Source organism: Corythoichthys intestinalis, unplaced genomic scaffold (assembly GCF_030265065.1).
Source record: "Corythoichthys intestinalis isolate RoL2023-P3 unplaced genomic scaffold, ASM3026506v1 HiC_scaffold_23, whole genome shotgun sequence".
NCBI lineage: Eukaryota > Metazoa > Chordata > Actinopteri > Syngnathiformes > Syngnathidae > Corythoichthys > Corythoichthys intestinalis.
In genome coordinates this window covers 878,338-899,922 of record NW_026651592.1, presented here as the reverse complement: position 1 = coordinate 899,922, position 21,585 = coordinate 878,338, and the positions used below count along the sequence as shown (strand labels likewise).

The window sequence follows — 21,585 nt, the reverse complement described above, 5'->3', positions numbered from 1 at the left end:
GCTTAGCAGCCAATTGGTTCAAACCTTAATGGTGGGTTATTTGGTCTCATGACAGTCTTACAGTGCCATTGTCAAATGAAGTATTACCAGTTAATATCTTTTGGTGTAAATTTCCCATAATACAATGAGGACAACTGCGGCTTATAGGCCAGTGCGGCTTATCTATGAACAAATGCTGTTTTCATGTCAAATTTGGTGGCTGGCGGCTTATAGTCAGGTGCGCCTTATAGTCCAGAAAGTAGGGTACTTTCACGGGAGTCACTTATAACGATCTGGCGCCCAGGCCTCGAGTTTGACACCCGTGAACTAAACGAGGACCTTTTGCGTCATCTTTTTTAGATGTATCTTAGTAGCTTGTGGCACGAACTGCCTTATTTCAAATTTTTTTTTTACACATTTGGAGGAGGCTTTTGCGAGTTAGATGATTTTTCTTTCAAATTCTTGCCGAGTGCTATGTTTCACTACCACTGATGGCGATAGAAGTCAATGGCACCAGATGATGCGTGGCATGTGCTTACCTTAGTGAGATCCTCTATAGACCGCGTAAATGCCAGCTCCGCCTCCACCATGAAAAACTCGGCCAGGTGGCGTCGGCTCTGGGAGTTTTCAGCGCGAAAGGTCGGCCCGAAAGTGTAGACTCTGGAAAATGACCTACAGGCATAATTATAGAGAGATACACTGTCAGTGTGTGTGTGTGTGAAGGTTTTACCCTTAGGTGCTGCAAAGTAATTCCGCTGAAGATACTTAAAGAAAAAAAGTCATAAAATAACACGTCACCCTGCCATGACCTCCAAGTGGAGCTGACCAGACACGGTCAAGTAAGCCGGAACCGAGAAGAAGTTGTCGTCCTCGCTGTTTTGTGGACAAGAAGCCTATCGAGAAAGACACAAAAAATTATCATATTGGTATATTCTTTTATGAACCTCTTCATGCCTGAATTTACATTGAACAAATCTACATAAACGAGAACTAGGGAACACATAAGTGCATAAAAATATTTTAAAATATACGCACAAAATATGCATATGGCGGAAAACACAGACAAGACTGAAAAAGCAGTTTCTGCTCTCGCACACCTCTCTAAAAGAAACTGCTGTATTTTAAGCCAAAACAACTGTTGTGTTTGATAGAACAATATGTCTATATGGTGCAATAGCAGATTCATAACGAATTAAAGAGAATTATAATACTAAGGGGCTGTGAAATATCAATAGAACCGTTTTGTGGCAAGATAACAAATATTAATAAAGTTAACAAAAAAATAAGTCACATTCATGAGCAATTATCGAAAATAGATTGAAAATTACGAACATTTCCGAAAGTATTCCGGAAACAGCCGAATGGGGCTTTGACGTCGCAGCCAGGAAACAAAAGGTCGAGGCAGGTGCCATCGTTGTTTATCGACGAGAGAGTTGCGTTCGTGCTTTGTCAAAAAAATCGCTAAAATGGTTCAAACCTGTCATGCTATGTGGTGTACAAATAGCCATTTGTCGCAATGTAGTACCCACAGTTCGCAAACGCGAGAAAAAGAGCTGGACTACACAGACAATGAGTAAAGTTAGTCCGTGCAAAGAGGGCTAATTTTGCAGATCCAGCCTCCGGCACGGTTTTGTGTAGTGCACATTTTACACCTGAAAGCTATTCAAACTATGGACAAATGAAATCAGGTTTTGCTAAGAAATTGCTGCTGAAAGCAGATGCGGTGCCCACCATACACGCACAGCCACCTAAATGTCCTGAGATATCAAGAAAGAGGACGATGACTGGCACTGATGAGACTGATGAGAGAAATATTTTGTTATGTACCCTTTGTTGGCAAAAACGGAGGCCAAACATCTTCTGTAACTCTTCACAAGCTTTTCACACACTGTTGCTGGTATTTTGGCCCATTCATCCATGCAGATCTCCTCAAGAGCAGTGATGTTTTGGGGCTGTCGTTGGGCAACACAGACTTTCAACTCCCTCCACAGATTTTCTATGGGGTTGAAATCTGGAGACTGGCTAGACCACTCCAGGACCTTGAAATGCTTCTTATGAAGCCACTCCTTTGTTGCCCTGGCTGTGTGTTTGGGATCATTGTCATGCTTATGACCCAGCCCCGTCTCATCTTCAATGCCCTTGCTGATGGAAGGAGATTTTCACTCAAAATCTCTCGATACATGGCCCCATTCATTCTTTCTTTTACACAGATCAGTCGTCCTGGTCCCTTAGCAGAAAAACAGCCCCAAAGCATGATGTTTCCACCCCCATGTTTCTCAGTGGGTATGGTGTTCTTCTGATGCAATTCAGTATTCTTTCTCCTCCAAACACGAAAACCTGTGTTTCTACATAAAACTTCTATTTTGGTTTCATCTGACCATAACACAGTCTCCCAGTCCTCTTCTGGATCATCCAAATGCTCTCTAGCGAACCGCAGACGGGCCTGGACGTGTACTTTCTTCAGCAGGGGGACACGTCTGGCGGTGCAGGATTTGAGTCCCTGGCGGCGCATTGTGTTACTGATAGTATCCTTTGTTACTGTGGTCCCAGCTCTCTGTAGGTCATTCACTAGGGCCCCCCGTGTGGTTCTGGGATTTTTGCTCACCGTTCTTGTTATCATTTTGACGCTACGGGGTGAGATCTTGCATGGAGCCCGAGTTCGAGGGAGATTCACAGTGGTCTTGTATGTCATCCATTTTCTAATAATTGCACCCACAGTTGATTTCTTTACAACAAGCGTTTTACTTATTGCAGATTCAGTCCTTCCAGCCTGGTGCAGGTCTACAATTTTGTCTCTGGTGTCCTTCGACAGCTCTTGGGTCTTGGCCATAGTGGAGTTTGGAGTGTGACTGTCTGAGGTTGTGGACAGGTGTCTTTTATACCAATAATGAGTTAAAACAGGTGCCATTAATACAGGTAACGAGTGGAGCCTCGTTAGACCTTGTTAGAAGAAGTTAGACCTCTTTGACAGCCAGAAATCTTGCTTGTTTGTAGGTGACCAAATACTTATTTTCCACTGTAATTTGGAAATAAATTCTTTAAAAATCAAACAATGTGATTTTCATTCACATTCATTCACATTGTCTCTCATGGTTGAGGTTTACCCATGTTGACAATTACTGGCCTCTCTAATATTTTCAAGTGGGAGAACTTGCACAATCAGTGGTTGACTAAATACTTATTTGCCCCAACGCATTTGTAAAATTTAAATTCAGTTATCAAAAGGCTAAAGAACCTCATCAGGAACTCTCACCTCAATCTGAAAGAGCTCTCCTGCCCCCTCGCAGTCGTTGGAGGTGATGATCGGCGTGTGAATTTGCACAAAACCATTTTCCTGGAAAACAGGAAGGAGAGTAAGCGTTGGTGCTAGCTCGGCAAACCCTCGGCTGATTTGACCTCACCTTGAAAAACGAGTGAACGGCCCAAGCGGCCTCGCTGCGTATCCTCAGCAAGGAGCTGAAGGCGTTTGTTCTGCCGCGGAGGTGTGGGAACTGGCGGATGTACTCCAGTTTGTGGCGCTCTTTGATTTTAAACGGGAAATCCTGCAAAGTGATGATAAGTCGTATTATGTTTAAAAAAAAAAAAAAAAAAAAAAAAAGGTCAGGGTGAGTTTATATTCATGATGGAATAGTAGGGGTTCCATGGGAAAAAAAAAAGTTCCTGACATAATATTCTATAAAAAAAGCCAGATTTGAAAGTTTTTTAAATTAGTCATATGATGAGAATGAGGTTGTAAATATTATGTAATATATGTAATATGGAATATTGTATTCCGTATTTACAACCTCATTCTTCTTCTTGATCAATTTTATTACTTTCTAAATAGTCATATTATGAGAAAAGTATATTAGGAAAAAGTGTGCATCTCTAAGATAACAATGGGAATGTACAGAATACAATCAAATCACAAAACTAAAGTGTATGTTTGAAATTACAATAGTGGTTTTAGGAGTGGGGCCAATCTAATTTGAATGGCCCCTAAATTGCCCGTTCGCATTTTAGCACAAAGCATGTCAATCGACAAATTCTTCTTTTCTGAATTGAGAATGAGATTATCTTGTTTCAAGAGCAGTGTTTTTCAACCAGTGTGCCGCGAGAAATTATCCAATATTGTATAATATTATATGATTTTTGTTTGTTTTTTTTGTTTTTTTTACTTCGTCGGGCAGAGCTGCAGTAGGAAGGAGGAGGAGGTAGAAGGTTTCGGTCGTGTGCAGATGAGCGAGGTATTGCTCATGTTGCGTTCAAGAACTGCACAGATTTCTAGCCATCAGCCACATTGCTGTCAGCGACAATGTGGACCTCAGCACGTCTACTGAACATCATTTAATTAGACTCGTCTAATGTCGATATACATGAAAGTGTCCTTTCCCTTTTATCCATATGTGACAACCGTCAATCCTCCCCATGTGCTTTATTCCAACACACTGTCGAGGACAGCAAAGTGGCCGATGGCTAGAATTCCGCGCAGTTCTTGAACGCGACACGAGCAGCTATCCGACAGCGCCATGGTGCCAAGCAAGCTTAAACATCATCTCCAAATGAAACAGTCATCACTTCAAAACAAGTGGATGGACTATTTTGTTCGCCTTCGTGAAAACAAAGGGAAACAGGCACTTTTTTTTAATTAAAAAACTAGAAACGTAAATGAAAAAGGACTCACAGCCAGTAACCTTGTTGCTGAACTTGTTGCTCAATCCAAAAAGTCCCGCACCGTGGCAGAGACATTAATACTACCTGCTTGCAAAGCCAATGTCAGCGAGATGCTTGACCCTGACGCCGTTAAACACATTAAGTCCCCGTCTGATAGGCTTGAAAAGATCAGAATTACTGTATTTTTCGGACTCTAAGGCTACGTTCATACTACAGGTCTTAATGCACGAATCCGATTTTTTGTCATATCCGTTTTTTTGGCGTGCCCGCTCAGACTGCCTTTATCCATTGAGACCGTTCAAGTATTACGCATGCGCACTAATTCGCAGTCCGACACCCACTAAGCAAGAAGACCCGCATGCGCAGAACCATCTGTTATGACGGCAAGCCGTTAATGTGGATCCAAAAACACAGACCAGGAGATCAATAGAGCAAATGTTTGTGTTTAATTAGTATAATAAAGGGCGCACGCTAGAAAACGCGGATATAACAATTACAACTTAGGACGCACGCTAGAAAACGCGGATATAACAAGTACAACTTAGGGAGCACGCTAGAAAACGCGGATATAACAATTACAACTTAGGACGCACGCTAGAAAACGCGGATATAACAAGTACAACTTAGGGCGCACGCTAGAAAACGCGGATATAACAAGTACAACTTAGGGAGCACGCTAGAAAACGCGGATATAACAAGTATAACTAAAAGAGCACCCAAGATGGCGTGAATATAACAGAGTACAAAATCCTAACTACAAAATCCAGAAGAGCACAATAGTAAATAAGATCAAACCAGAACACGACCGAAGAACGTCGGAAGGCACCGAGGATGACGATGAGCACACAGCGGTAAGCAAAGCAGGAACAAGCATATGCAATAGTCCGACACTCGCAGACGGTGACAGGAGTCCTTAAATAGTGAGCGCTCCTAATGCGCCACAGGTGTGCGGCCACGGCCCCGCCCATCCAGCTGAATCAGATGCTGGAAAGAAAAAACAACTGAGAAGGCATACAGATATGACACCATCAAAACAAATGACAGACGTCATCCGTCATTCCAGGGCTATCATATTTTGCTTTTCAAAAGGTGGACACAAATAACAGACATAAATAATCCCCGTTTAGGCAAATATTCAAAGTTTATATGGATCGATAGCATGCATGCACTGTCCGTGCACGTCACACACACATACGGGCAGTTTGTCCCGACTCTCGGCCGTGGAGGCAATGTTGAAATATTGCTCACTTGGAACAGAGAGAAAACTCAGCATTCTCAGGCTTATCCTCAACCCATTTTTATTTTTTATGACTGTTGTCAAGCTCAGCTCTTCCTCAAAAGCCGTGTTCACTGCAAGCTAGGCGCTAATAACGCACAGGTGCATCGCTACGGTAACTACTCTCTCGCTATTTGATGACGTAATTGCTGCATTAAATCCGATTTGCGGGACTGGACAGTACAGACCGCCGCGACAGTCTGGAAAAATGTGGCCCAGATCGGATTTAGACCACATACGAAAGTGACCCAGATCGGATTTGAAATGGTCCCGTTCTATGCGACTTGTCACGTTCAGACCGTCAAGTTAATGCCTCACTCGAGTCGGAAAAACACGAAAAAATCGGATTCGTGCATTAAGACCTGTAGTATGAACGTAGCCTAAGTCGCACCTGAGTATAAGTCGCACCAGCCATAAAATGCCCAACGAAGAGAAAAAAATAAGTCGCACTGGAGTATAAGTCAAATTTTGGAGGGAAATTTACTTGATAAAATAAAACCCATAGAACAGATGTCATCTTGAAAGGCAATTTAAAATTAAAATACAATAGAGAACAACATGCTGAATAAGTGTACAGTATGATAATGTTACACGTGGCCGGTATGTTAACGTAACATAGCTATTAAGAGTTATTCAGATAACTATAGCATAAAGAACATGCTAACAAGTTTACCAAACCATCAGTGTCACTCCACAACACCAAAATAACATATCACATAATACATCATAAAATGATATAATCAGGCATGAAAATAGGTCAGGGGTTAAAAAACGTGAGAAGGGTGTGGTGGAAAAACATTCCAGTACACTGTACAACAGGGGTGTCCAAACTTTTTGCAATTGGGGCCAGATTTGATGTAGTAAAAATGTGGGGGGCCGACCTTGGCTGACATCCTTTACATAGAACAATACCGTATTGGCCCGAATATAAGAAGGCCCTGATTATAAGACGACCCCCTCTTTTTCAAGACTCAAGTTTGAAAAAAAGACTTTTAGAACACCAAATTAATTTTTATACAGAAAATAATTACAGTACATCTTAAACAAATGATTATAACAATATATTTGAGAGAAAAAGCATGTTATTTTGCCTCCTTCAAATCTTAATATCTGAACATTTAAATATGTAAACTAAAGTACAATGACATTCGTTAATGAATGGCTTCTGGTTTTTGAAATGTAAATAAACCAATCTATTGTGATAAAACAACAAAATTGTAATAACTGCATTAACCATCAAAGTGAAGTCTAACTGTAACTGTAGTCTTGAAACAAATTTGAATAAGGAAAAACATTGCAATAAAATAATGCAAACTGGTTAAACTTAAGAGTAGCTGAGATCTGTCATGACAGAACATCGCTTCAATGATATCTGGCGCCATCTAGCGTCATGAATGGGTATAATGTCTAGACCGCGAATATAAGACGACCCCCACTTTTTCAGTCTTCTTTCAATGCAAAAAACACCGTCTTATATTCGGGCCAATACGGTATATTTAAGCAAACACATTTGCTTTATTTATTTATTTTTAATTCATAATTTAAACAATCTTTCAACTAGCCTTTGTGGCGTTCTCTTTGGACTCTCGAAATACTGCTGCTGTGAAATTATGCTAGCTTCAGGTTGCTTCAATTTCTCGCTGCGTATCTTCCCTGTAATCTTGTCGTACATGTCAGCGGTTCTTGTTTGGTAATATCGCCTCACATTGAACTCTTTAAAAACAGCGACTGTCTCTTTGCAAATGAGGCACACACAGTTGCGTATGTTAATGAAGAAATAGTCCAATTTCCACCTATCCTTGAAGCGTCGGCCGTCACAGTCAACTTTTTTTATTGATTGTCGCCATATTAGTGGGTAAATGAGGAGCAGCATTTAGTGTTTAAGCTACTTCACATGCTGGTAGCAGTACTGCTGAAAAAAATTATTAAGTTAGTGTGCGGGCCAGACGTTATTGATTTTATGACAGAGGCTGGGGGCCGGATGAAATTTGACCACGGGCCGCATTTGGCCCCCGGGCCGGGCTTTAGACATATCTGCTGTACAACTAGGGCTGTCCCAAACGACTAATTTTCTCACGATTAGTCAGCCGAGTATTTTTACAATTAGTCGACTAATCTAATAATTTTTTCCTGCCTTTTTTCCCCCTAATTTAGCAATGGAATTTTGATGACGCTTATTAATTCACAAAAACATTTTGGAACACATAAATTCTTTATTAAAGTCTAATAAACACATAAATTACCCCAGTGAATCACAAATAAACAATGAGGTCAAGAGCTGACAGCATTAACTAGTGCAAAAGAATGGAATGTAAACAGATTCAGAACACTGACCTCGCCTTTCCAACATTATTCAAAACAATTCTTAAAAAAAAATATCTAGCATTAATATTATAGTACATCACTATACATATAATAGTAGTAGAATCTGAATTCTAAAGTATGTGGGATTAACTCCAGAAATCGTTATTTATATGACGAACATGACGTGCTTTTATTTTGAAATGTTCACCAGCAGTATGTTCGCTAAACCGCTAACCATAAGCTTTACACTTCGCAAAAAATGCTTTTTGTTATTGCATGTGGTGTCAGTAATCAATTTTTTTCTTCATTTTTTTCGTTTGCAAATGCTGTTAACCAGCAATTTTTCATGTTTGAAGTGTCATCTTTTAATCGCAAATTTGCATTTTGGAGAAGACTGCCAATGTTTTATAGCAGGCTAAAGTAAGTTGTCTTTTTTCCCCATTAGTCTCAGTGTAGCAATGCTAACGTTTACAGTGTTCAATATAGATGTGTTTCCTTATTCCTTATCCCACAAAGACACTTCAGTTTGAACTGAAGTTGGATTGGCTAATGTAAATTTAACATATTTGATTTAAATCCAAATGGGTAATCCATTGATTGTGCTTCAGAATATGGATCAGGTCAGCACGATGTCAAAGATGGTATTACAGACTAATGAATGGGGAGTGCTGCTGACGGCAACCGTCAGCCATTGCGTTGACAGTGCCCATCTCAACAGTGAACTATGACATTTTTCTTCAATGAACTGAGTAAGACATTTGGTCAACTGTACATTGTACAGAACCATACAATGTACGTTTGAGATGCTTGAGTGTTTTCATTTCCTAGATCTCTTTTTTTTTCTAATTCCTGTCTAGGTGAAGACACACTTAAGGAACAGGGGGACCATCTTGTAGCATGCCTCACATTGACTATAAATGGACCACCTATTGCCGCCCCCCCCCCCCCCCCCCCCACACACACACACACACTTTTTTTTTTTTAAGTCCAGGAAAATCAAGTGTTCCCCGGCAGGATGCAAACTTTGCAAACAGATCTTTGTTATGGTTCTTGAGAATTTTTTTTAAAAAAAATAAAATTAAAATTAAAAAATCTTATTTGTCATGATACGAAACAAATTCGCCACGGCACAACATGATGGGGTTGTCAAACTCAGATGCAGTCCACCACCACCACAGCTTCAAAAAATCCTAAGGGAAACCCTGACTTTGTATCCCAAAAGGTAATTGATATGCTCCTGTCAAGAATCGAGATATCGTTTTAAAAAGGTGTCATTTGGGTGATTCACAGGTCACGTCCTGTTCTGTAACTCAAAATAAACTTGAAATGACCCATAAAATACCCCAAAATCAACAGGAAGTAACTGAAAATCAACAGGTTAATGATCTTAAATTGCCCAAAATCATCTCATTGCCTGGCATATGCTACCACTGACGGCCATAGACATTCAATCCGTTTGAAGTGGGAGGGATGGCAGCGAATGAACGAATGTTCATTCGCTGCCACCCTCCCAGTTCAAACGGATTGGACGTCTACCAGTGATAAACTCATTCCAATTCACATCAGAAACTTGTTTTTCTGTTTATTAGTTGTTTGTAGAAAATCCTACAATGATTTCCTGACCGATGTATCGCCATATCGTCAGATCATGGTTATCGTGAGCTTTGTATCGCAAATCTTTTCGTATCGTGAGGTACTAAGAGGTTCCCACTCCTAGAGTGCACAAATAAGAGCATCCTCACCAAAGGGTTACATTCTCCAACCACGTGAATGTGCTCGGCTTCCAGCTCCACAGGCTGTTTGGGGTGCAGACTTTTCTTCAAAACTCCACAAATCTCAACTGCGCTTCCGAATGTCAGCTGCCTTAATTCAGAAAAAGAACAACAGTTTTAATCTGTGTAGATCTTCAATAGAATATCCAAATCCTTACGGGTCATTGTATTCTGGACTGGCGACAATCTGCAGCGACTGCAGGCAGCTGCCATCGTTGACGTCCACGAACAAATTTGCCTTCTGAGCTCGGACGGAACGAACCCATCCCTGCAGTACAAACGCTTTGAGTTATTCATACATAAAAGTTTCAAAGCAGACATTTTGAACTCATGAAATTTGAAATTTCTGTAAAATACAGCCATAAACTTCACTATTAGTTGTCGAGACAGCTCCTACAGACATTGCGCCACGGCTTCCTGCAAGGGGCTGGGCCAAGCAGAGCGCCCTGCCAGTTTCATTACAAGGGCCTACGTTTGGTCTCAACATTGGTAGGGACGATATAACAGTATAACCTGCATGTACACCTTTTGCTGGGGACGGGACATTTATGAGCTATGATTTATGATCAATATGTGAAATATTGCTATTGATCCTGAAAATATAGGTGATTATCTCCGCATTTGGTGATTTTTGTGCATCTAGTGTAAAATCGGAGAATTTTATCGCTATTTTAAGTTTTGGTATACTTGTATAAAAACTAATTAATCGGGATTTTATTAGGGATCGACTTTGAATTTTCTTTTTTTTTTTGCCGCTGCTCATGGAGACTCATATATGCCTGAGGGAGGTGCCTGTTTTGGTTTTAGGTCGCTAGCGGCTTTGGTTTTGAAAATATTTTAATTTTAAGTTTTTGAAAATAGGCCCCCTAAGGAGCGGCCCCGAGCCTTTTTCCTTCAACTAATAGCAGTGTTGTTAATAACGGCGTTACAATATAACGGCGTTCTAATTAATTACTTTTCTCATCTTGGCAACGCCGTTACCGTTACTGAGGCGGGAAAGACGTGCGTTACAATGCATTACTAAGTTGGTTGAATAAAAAAAGTCAGAGAGACGGACTCACGGAGACGAGAGAGCAGAGCAGGAGTGGGGAAGACGCCGTTGCAAACACGATGCTAGGTGGCTCCTATAGACCCTACTCACATGACGTCACAACCACGCCCCCGCGCCATATTGTCCATCAACTCGTCGTTGTTGATGCATTACCGCTACGTAAATTCCTCCTATTATGGCGTGTTTTTCTGCTCGTTAACATTATTAATCAAAATGGTGAAGGCGTGTGTGGCGGTCGGTTGCAATAACAGAGAAGATAGACGGAGAGACTTGAGATTCTACCGTATTCCGAGAGACCCGGAGAGGAGAGCGAGATGGACTGCTGCAATTAGACGAGAAAACTGGGCTCCAAACGATTACCACAGATTATGTAGTAGTCATTTTATATCTGGTAAGATGCATTTAATATATATTTAGAGGGTTTTGGGCTGACAACCACAATTAAGATCATTGCTAGGCTAATCGCTGACAACATACCGTTTCAAATTCAAGATGCTTATTTCTTCCACCATCTTTATTTTTTGAATAATATTTAGCTGGTAACAAGTGAAAGAAGCTGGCCTCGTCTACGGATCATCAGTTAAACAGGGGTGTCCAAACTTTTTGCAAAGGGGCCAGATTTGGTGTGGTAAAAATGTGGGGGGCTACCTGGGCTGATTTACGTAGAACAATACATTTAAAGAAATTTTAGCAAGCCCTTCTGTGTGTCACATTTGCTTTATTTATTTATTTATTTTTAATTCATAATTTCAACAATCTCGCCTTTGTGGCGTTCTCTTTCGACCCTCGGGCTCTTGCGAAATACTGCTGCTGTGAAATTAAATTAGCTTCAAGTTGCTTTAATTTCTTGTTGCGCATCTTCCGCGACTGTCTCTTTGCAAATGAGGCAGACACAGTTGTGTATTTTATTGAAGAAATAGTCCAATATGCACCTATCCTTGACGTGTCACAGTCAACTTTTTTTTTTTTATTGATTGTCGCAATTTTAGAAAATTGGAAGTAAACAGTCACACGGGGTAATGTTGCTTAGAGTGCTGCTCTTAAAGTTTTTCAAACTTTCGTGAGAATAAGCTGATTTTGTGTGGACAAGATAGTTGTAAATATCAGGGTAGCAGATGTCAGGCAGAGACGACGAAGACAGTGGGTCGAAAAACATCGATTTAGGCATCAAATATGGATCTGGCGAATGGATAAACTGAAGCTTTTCCACATAACGCCTTTTATGCAGCGCATCCAATGAGTTTACAGCGTCAGATAACACCGGGGCTTCCATGAATTGCTCTATAACTTGCACGACTAATTGAAACCATTGAGAATAGGTCTAAAAAATGATGGACAATATGGCGGCCGGATACAGCGACATGTCATTTTGTGACGTAGGTGAGTAGGGCCTATAATACCTGACTGTAGTCTACAAACTACGCCCACATGATACGGTAGATATCACATATTATAGAACTAGGTGCAAATGTTAGACATGGCTGCATTGGCAACATGTTTAAGGACTACATGCGTTAGTAAACAGCCGCCATCTTAAAGCAGTAGACCTCTCAGGAAGGCTCTGTTGTAGAGATCCTTCCTAGCGAACCAATTTTTTTTTTTTAATCTAAAATGGTCCTAAATCGGCAAAATCTTGACTTAAATCTATCTTTAAATGATGAAACAGTTTTAAAACGTACACATGTTGAAAGTAGACAGAGGGGAACTAATGCAATAGCAGGCGCAATTTTAACAACTTTAACGGTTGATTCACAACTTTAAATGACTTCCACACATAGCAAAGGTTACTATCTAGTTATCGCAATACCCTTGAGTCTAGTTAAGTGGAGGGTAAAGAATTGGGCTAGGGCCAATTGTCCCAAAAACCCTTTAAACTTCACATTGTGCGAACTTTTTTTTTTTTTTTTTTTTTTTTGGGAGAAAAAAAACAATACATGAAAATTATCACTAGTTACTTTGCCAAGTAACTAATTACTCTTAAATTCAGGTAACTGAGTTACTAACGCAATTACTTTTTGGGAGAAGTAATTTGTAACTGTAATTAATTACTTTTTTAAAGTAAAATTAACAACACTGACTAATAGTGAAGTCTATGCTGCAGCATATTCAAGAAACATATCTCCATCAATTCTAATTTCTCGGACTATCAAGACCTTGTTGTCCACGAATAACTGGGGGTGTTGTGAGGTATTCAGGGGAAATGGGAAAATTTGGCACTAACAATGACTAGCAGGTTGTAAGACTGAAAACTTGATACACATATTACCAAGGTAATAATAAGTACAAGACAAGACTCCGGACAAGATGCGAGATCCTGAAATGTGCTAAATGTACAGTAGATGTTCCGCTTTATATATTAAACGTTCGACCACACGTGCGTTAAAAGTTACCTGAATTTGGACGTTTTTTCCCAATCCAGCTCCTGAAATTGCCTCAGAAACCCGAAGGTTCCTCGGCACCTTCTCGCAGAAATCCCTCAGAGTTTGTCGGAACACTCTCCGGGAAAGCGTGCGTGCAGCAGTCCGAAGCATCTTAGTAACATCACGACACGTAATGCGCTACAGGAATACTTTGAAAACATAAACCAACAGGCTTTTCAGTGATTTATTCGGCGAATAGCTTGTTTCGCTTTCATTTGACATTCACGTTGGTTCCGCACATCTTTTTCTATCACTTCCTGGTTGTGTCTTCCGCTATTGGGCCAATGGGGCACGTGGTTTGACAAATATCCAATGAGATTTTAGACGGATACTCTTCGGGGCATCTGGAAGATGTAGTTTCCCTTCAATTTACCAAAGAGCGTGAAGTCTAGTTCCAAAATTCATCAAGCGCATGCCTGTCAACCCGAGGCTGTTGGCAATCTTACAAATAGTGATGGATGCCCTTACAAATTGGTGACTAATCTTACAACGTCGTATATAGCGTGCAATATGAAACAAAAACAAAACTCAATTTTTAAAATAATATAAATTTGTTGGTAATATTGTAACATATAAGCTGGTGCAATCAAAGAACAGTCAATATCTTCAGCTACATCATGATTATTAAAATTTAACAGTGACTTTTGTTATAATTGTACAGTATGTAGCACTTTTGGAAATTTCTATCATGTCTTTTGATCAAGGGCGTAGGTTTGCATAGGGACGGTAGGGAGTAGGGACATAACACTACCAACATTTCAGGACGCATAAATTGTCCCCACCAACTTTTAAGCAACCTTATATATATATACAGTTGTGGTCAAAAGTTTACATACACTTGTGAAGAACATAATGTCATGGCTCTCTTGAGTTTCCAGTTATTTCTACAACTCTGATTTTTCTCCGATAGAATGATTGGAACAGATACTTCTTTGTCACAAAAAACATTCATGAAGTTTGGTTCTTTTATGACTTTATTATGGGTTAACAGAAAAAGTGATCAAATCTGCTGGGTCAAAAATATACATACAGCAAGACGAATTAGCAATTTCTTGTGAGTGATTATTGATTTGAAAAATCATTGACTTGAACAAGTCAGGAAAGTCACTTGGAGCCATTTCAAAGCAGCTGCAGGTCTCAAGAGCAACAGTGCAAACAATTGTTTGTAAGTATAAAGTGCATGGCACTGTTTTGTCACTGCCACGATCAGGAAGAAAATGCAAGCTATCACCTGCTGCTGAGAGAAAATTGGTCAGGAGGGTGAAGACTCAACCGAGAATCACCAAAAAGCAGATCTGCCAAGAATTAGAAGCTGCTGGAACACAGGTGTCAGTGTCCACAGTCAACCATGTTTTGCATCTCCATGGACTGAGAGGCTGCCGTGCAAGAAGGAAGCCCTTGCTCCAAAAGCGGCACCTTAAGGCTCAACTGAAGTTTGCTGCTGATCACATGGACAAAGATAAGACCTTCTGGAGGAAAGTTCTGTGGTCAGACGAAACAAAAATCGAGCTGTTTGGCCATAATGCCCAGCAATATGTTTGGAGGAGAAAAGGTGAGGCCTTTAACCTCAAGTACACCATGCCTACCGTCAAGCACGGTGGTGGTAGTTTTATGCTGTGGGGCTGTTTTGCTGCCAATGGAACTGGTGCTTTACAGAGAGTAAATGGGATAATGAAGAAGGAGGATTACCTTCAAATTCTTCAAGATAACCTAAAGTCATCAGCCCGAAGATTGGGTCTTGGGCGCAGTTGGGTGTTCCAACAGGACAATGACCCCAAACACACATCAAAAGTGGTAATGCAATGGCTAAATCAGGCTAGGATTAAGGTTTTCGAATGGCCTTCCCAAAGTCCTGACTTAAACCCCATTGAGAACTTGTGGACAATGCTGAAGAAACAAGTCCATGTCAGAAAGCCATCAAATTTAACTGAACTGCACCAATTCTGTCAAGAGGAGTGGTCAAAGATTCAACCAGAAGTTTGCCAGAAGCTTGTAGATGGCTACCAAAAGTGCCTAATTGAAGTGAAAATGGCCAAGGGACATGTTACCAAATATTAGCGCTGCTGTATGTATATTTTTGACCCAGCAGATTTGATCACTTTTTTCTGTTCACCCATAATAAAGTCATAAAAGAACCAAACTTCATGAATGTTTTTTGTGACAAAGAAGTATCTGTTCCAGTCACTCTATCAGAGAAAAATCTGAGTTGTAGAAATAACTGGAAACTCAAGAGAGCCATGACATTATGTTCTTCACAAGTGTATGTAAACTTTTGACCACAACTGTAGGTAATTTAGAATGTCTTCCCAAATGTTGTAAGGCTAGAATTGACCCTACCGTTATTAAGTGATTTGCATTATGTTCAGACTTACATTTACATCTTGTGACTTGCTGAATGTGCCAGTCCATGGTTTTCCCTCAAACGCACGTTTGATTGGCTGATGACTTGACCCCCCACCCCCCAACATACGAACTCACATCCCTCACAAAAATGCAATATGTCGACAACATCCCACCTCCTCCGCCCCCTTTGAATTTTTTTCGACCACTAGCAGTAGCAGCCACTGTAAGTAATGTAAAAAGAAATATATGTTGTAGAGGTGGGGAACACACGATTAATTTTGCTACTAAAAGTCCGACCACAGAGTTAACATTAAACTGTGTGAATGTGCTAACCTGCAAAATACAAGTAGGAAGCTGTTAACATTTATGACACTTACAAAACTTTTTGTTTTGTTGATCCCTAACTACACATTTTTTTCAGTTAGATTTAATTTCTTTATTTAGACACACAATGTTGAGTGGTCTTACGACAAATGTTTATTTTTTTGCATTCCTGGATAGTTAAGAGAGGATTAACACGTGTATGTTAATATAATTTATGTTCAAATATTGCATTGTAAATTTGCTAATAAAATCCAGACATTTATTCTGGAAGTTTTCCAAAATGTTTTAGTAGTTTTTCAAAACAAAGGTCTGAATCGAATGGTTTATCACCTGAACCAATACACGTTAAAGTATAAGTCAATACAGATTTATTTTGCATTGATAATTTAGCCTTTCAATTAATTTTCATGAAAAATGTAGCCCTGACCCCCGTTCACCCAATCTGTTTGGTCTTACTAATGTCCCGTCCCCAGCAAAAAGTAGAAATGTAGGTTATGCTGTTATATCGTCCCTACCAACGTTGAGACCAAACCTACGCCCTTGCTTTTGATGGCTGCACTTCATGGCACTTCAGCTCGCAATTCAGTTTGACTTGAAGGTAGTTCGTTAGTGTGTCCAATTATAAATTAAAAAGGTCAATTGATAAAATTATCTTACCGATGCAATCTTTGAGTAAGGGAACATTTCTTTTGCTAATTCTGAGAATGATCAGCAATAGTTGCGGGCAAATTGTTTTCGGCAACAAATTGGCAGAATAAAATCCCCGCTTTCGTCACTTTTCATTCTGCAGTCTTCATCTTTATGACCAGTGTTGTTAATCTTACTTTTTAAAAGTAATCTGTATTTTTGGGTTATTCTGTATTTTTGCAAAACTAATAAAAAGACATTTTGGGGGGAAAAAAGAACAAGAAAAAAAAAGTAATTAATTAAAGTTACAAATTAAATCTCCCAAAAAGTTATTGCGTATTTTTAATTTGTCCCTTTTACCCTGGAAACCCACGTTTACAGACGTCGCGCAACCACTTTTGTTTCAACCCAGCCATAAAGAGAAGGTAAGTAATTCTATTTTTAAATCAAAATGTCTTTCCTTTTTTTCTTACAATCATTAATTGATGTCTAATATTTTGTACAAAAAAAAAAAAAAAAAAAACGACTACAAAATTATTCACTCGCATATTTTAAACTTTTAAACAAATGACGTCACAATGAAAAAAATGGTGTCTGTAAAAAAACTCACGGATAAATACCTCATAACGATCGCATAATTGCATTTTTTTTTTTTGTTACTGTCGCATTTTCTCCGATATGTTAGATGATTAATAATCGATCCAAACTAAGAATTGGGGAAAAAAAAAAAAACGTTTAAAAGGGTAAATTTTTGAAAAAGAAAATCTTGACCACTCCTTGATGTCTGCAATTTCTGCATCACGACCCTTGTTTTATGACCATGTTTCACCCATAAAATCCCCCAAAAATCCAGATGTGTCCATTCACAACTGTGTCTTGACACTCAGTGATACATGCTACATGGGAGTAAGTAGGCAATAATATCTCGTTAAAGTCATGGCGTCTGTAATTCTGCTCTTACGTGCGCTCACCTCCAGATAGGGTTGTGCTGTTGAAATTTTTTTTTTTTAAAGTGCCCTCCTGCAGACCTGTTAAGTTTCACGATTTGGTCGGGAGACTCCCGATTTTGACCCCAATGCTCACGCCTCACGATTACAAAGCCAAATCTCCCGATTTTCCAAAAATGTCAATTTTTTTTTTTTTTTTACGTTTTTGTTTGTCACCGTTTTGTAACGATACCATTCGGCCCGATTCGGAAAGTGACCAACAACGAATAGCCTGGCCGTCTCCGACTTCCCTGCCCTCACTCCCCTTCAGAGCTGGAAAAGCCCAATCAATCATCTGACAGGGAGGGAAGAGGCGAAGCACCACCGACTTCCCAAGATGCTGGCACTAAAAAACCGGCTTTTAGACTGGTTCAAGTCTTTATTTTGGAAGGAAGAGATGGAGCTGACCCTGGTCGGCCTCCAGTATTCGGGAAAAACGACGTTCGTCAACGTAATTGCCGTAAGTCTTACCTGCCAGCGATAGCTAACTAGCCTAATGCTAATAGCATTGGAGCTAATGATGGGAGAACGATGAGGAAGAAGTCGCTGCTTTACTCTGTGTTTTCGTGGATCAAACGTCATGGAATATTAAACCACTGCGGTCCTACCCCCACAATATATGAATTTAAGTGAGAAAGCATATCGTTACTTACTTGAAGTTTAATCATTTAGATTCGCTATTATGCTAAAGCTAAAGTGTATACTATACACTTTATTATATTATATCATTATTACTGTGCTGAAACAAAAAATATAAAGTTTCAATTCTAGGTTACAATTCAATTAAAAAACTGCCATGACAAAGATACTTTTAAAAACAAATATGATTAATTTTCTAAATGATGTAATTAATGTTTTTAATCTTGCTGATTTAGTCTGACGAAACCCTAATTGGAGTGATGGTTGATGAGATGAAGAGGCTGCTGAGGAAGCTGATGTCCAAATTTGTGCAAATGGATGTGATCAGGAAAGCTGAGGATATCCTAGATGTTGATTACAGGAACAAGGAGAACTGGCATGACACAGGCAACATAGCAGTATCACATGATGCCAGACAATACATGGAGCAAGTTGAAGACTATCTCTGATGCCACCAAAAAGAGGTTCTTTGACAGTGTAGTTAATTTTTACACAAGTGTTGTGACCAAAATGAACTTGAAAAAAAATGGTTGCATTTTGTCTTAGCGATTGTCGCGCGCGCGCGTGTCATTGGGGTTGGCAAACAGAAATCTCCCTAATTGCAATTTCTACAACTTAACAGGTATGCTCCTGTTGAAAAATTTTCTTCCCCCAGAAAATTGAGATTTTAAGCTTTCCAATTATGTATCACACATGCATATCGGACAATTTTGAAATTTGGCCAAATTTGGGGTCTCAGAGCGGAACTTCAAGTCACCTGAGTGTTTTCAGCCATATACAAATTGTAAATATTGATAGTGAAGAACAAAAATCAACTATAACATTGAAAAAAAACGTCTTTTCAAAAATATTGACAATAAACTAGTTCAGTTCAATTTTTGTCAAACGTGCCACTCAGTTTCCTCTTGAACAGGAGACAGCTACGTCACACAGCCCACTCTTTCACCGTTTGCGCGCTGCTGTCACTTCTCACTCGCCGACTCATCCGAAGAAAACAACGACATATCTGTCTCATCGTCTTCCTCGAGTTGATGAAATAATGCATTGGCTTGCGCTAAATTTAGTTTTCGATTAATTCCGCACGTTTCAAAGTTGCTCACTCAATCCTCAACCCCGCCATCGCTCGCTACCTCGCCTTCCTCTCCTTAGTTGGCGCCTCGCTCGGTAATCTATTAAAAATGTTCAGATTACGTCCATCCTTCGTGACTTCACAATGGTTCCTGGGATATGTAGTTTTTCATGGTGCTTTCAGTTTTGAAAAAGGACAAGAAATGATGGAAATATGGACATAAACACATGGTCCATGCAGCGTTTTAATGCTTATTTATGAGGGCAATAAAACTATAGAACTCAAATGACATTATCTCCCGTTTGACTTGGTTGATTGACTTCAAGTAAAAACGGGTGAGGACCTCATCTTCTGGACTTTCAAATGAGACCAACCAGTGGCACTTGGGTGACATAATTACAGCGTGACGAGGCTTCAAAGATGATATGCGTAAACATGTTGCCGCCAGCACGTTTTGTTTTAAAGGGTTCATGGAATATTATTTTTCTCTTGTCCAAACTGCAGCTCATGGAACACCGGGTTAAAAGGATCCTCTATTTTTAAGACAAGTAATTCTTAAAAGATAAATGTTAGTATGAGTTATAATAATTTGATATTCAAACCCCTCTTAATGTTTTTGTTTTAATAAAGTTTGTAAAATTATTTTAAGTGATAAATCGCCATTCTTGTTACGTCGCAGTGCATGACATCACCGGTCCCGTTGCCGAAATTCCAGCGTGTCAGTCGTTAGCTTTCCCAACATGTCGTCAGTTCTACCCTTTCTATTTGAACCAGATCTGAAAAGTGAAGAGCAGGACAGCACTGTTGGTCGTTCACAAGACGAGCTTCAGAGAAAAATGCGTGCAGCAAATACCTGATAAGACAAAAGTTGGGCAAAACTGGTGATGCGAGAGAGTGCTGTTGGGAACCCCGTTTTTTTTTTTTAGCAGATATTCAAGGTAAGCATATTGCGTTTTCAAACTTATCCCAATATAATTATGTAGATTGTTAGCATCCAGAGCTGTCGTGTGCTTTACATACAGTACAGGCCAAAGAGCACACCTTGTGTAATCCATGTCTTGTACATTGTAACGCGTGGTAGCTAGGATACATGTATAAAAGTACCAAAAAGGGGAGAAGCTTCCACTTATGCACATTTATTCACAAAAAATAATATTTCCACCTTGACCACTCTTCACTCGGGAGCTCAGCAGTAAGCAAACACGCGTTCCCTGACGAACTCCAACATTGTTGTAAGGTCGACGTCAGAGTCACTGTCGTCACTGTAGCGTGCCATAGTGCTTTAATTATTTAGTATGATTTGGGGAAAACTTCCACGAAGAATAGTCAACATAAAAGATAGCAATAGTAATCCAAATCCGCGTTTTTTACTCACTCGAAGATCCAGGAATTAGACCGATCCCATGGCAATGCCACAGCTGCGATCAGGCCGTCGATTCCACAAAATAGACTGATTCGAAAAGCCGCTGTGGGACCGACGAATCAAAAAAATGGACAGATCCGAAACCAATATTGCAGATGCGGTGGGACCGTCGGATCCAGAAAATAGACGGATCCCTTACTTGACTGAGGATCCAGGAAAAATGTTCGGGCGCCAGTTGTAATGCGTGGTGGGTAGGATATGTGCATACAGGGACCAAAAAGGGGGAGAAGCTTCCACTTATGCACATTTATTCACTAAAAATAATAATTCCGCCTTGACCACTCACTTCACTCCCCTTGTTTCCATTTGATTGGAAATTGCATCCAAAAGCAGCACATCATGGCATTTTACTTTGCGAGTAATTAATTGTTGAACACGCTACACATTTGGAAAGATCCCGATTACATCATCACTGCGAGCCCGCAAACCATGGCGCCAACTAACGGTCAAAATATGGACTAAATATTATAAAATATTGCCATTGATTTAACATTTTATGTGTTTCTAACAAAATATTTTAGTACAAGAGAACAATTGTGGTTTATGAGAGCCTACATGTATTTAAGTTACAGGATCACTTTAAGAACTGCTGCAAAAAAAAAACAAACAAACAAAAAAAGAAACTATTTGCTCCTGTCTTTTGTTTGATGAATGGATTGCAAGTACTTGCTGTTAGTAAGAAAACAATAATCGGTATCCACGTCGGCTCACTCTGACAG

General features: G+C 39.8%; 1 protein-coding gene across 2 annotated transcripts in view; it reads right to left on the bottom strand.

The window, feature by feature from the left end:
* Positions 1 to 13,695, bottom strand: part of LOC130911117 (probable asparagine--tRNA ligase, mitochondrial) — a 28,017-nt gene extending 14,322 nt beyond the window's left edge. For both annotated transcript variants that reach the window (XM_057828835.1, XM_057828834.1), the window contains exons 1-7: positions 13,426 to 13,695; positions 10,143 to 10,252; positions 9,955 to 10,075; positions 3,381 to 3,521; positions 3,233 to 3,313; positions 778 to 872; positions 519 to 651 (exon numbers count right to left, since the gene is read on the bottom strand). In XM_057828835.1, the coding sequence (XP_057684818.1) occupies positions 519 to 651; positions 778 to 872; positions 3,233 to 3,313; positions 3,381 to 3,521; positions 9,955 to 10,075; positions 10,143 to 10,252; positions 13,426 to 13,566 (822 nt within the window). In that variant the 5' untranslated portion in view covers positions 13,567 to 13,695. The remainder of the gene's footprint in view (positions 1 to 518; positions 652 to 777; positions 873 to 3,232; positions 3,314 to 3,380; positions 3,522 to 9,954; positions 10,076 to 10,142; positions 10,253 to 13,425) is intronic.
* Between the last annotated feature and the right edge of the window lie 7,890 nt (positions 13,696 to 21,585).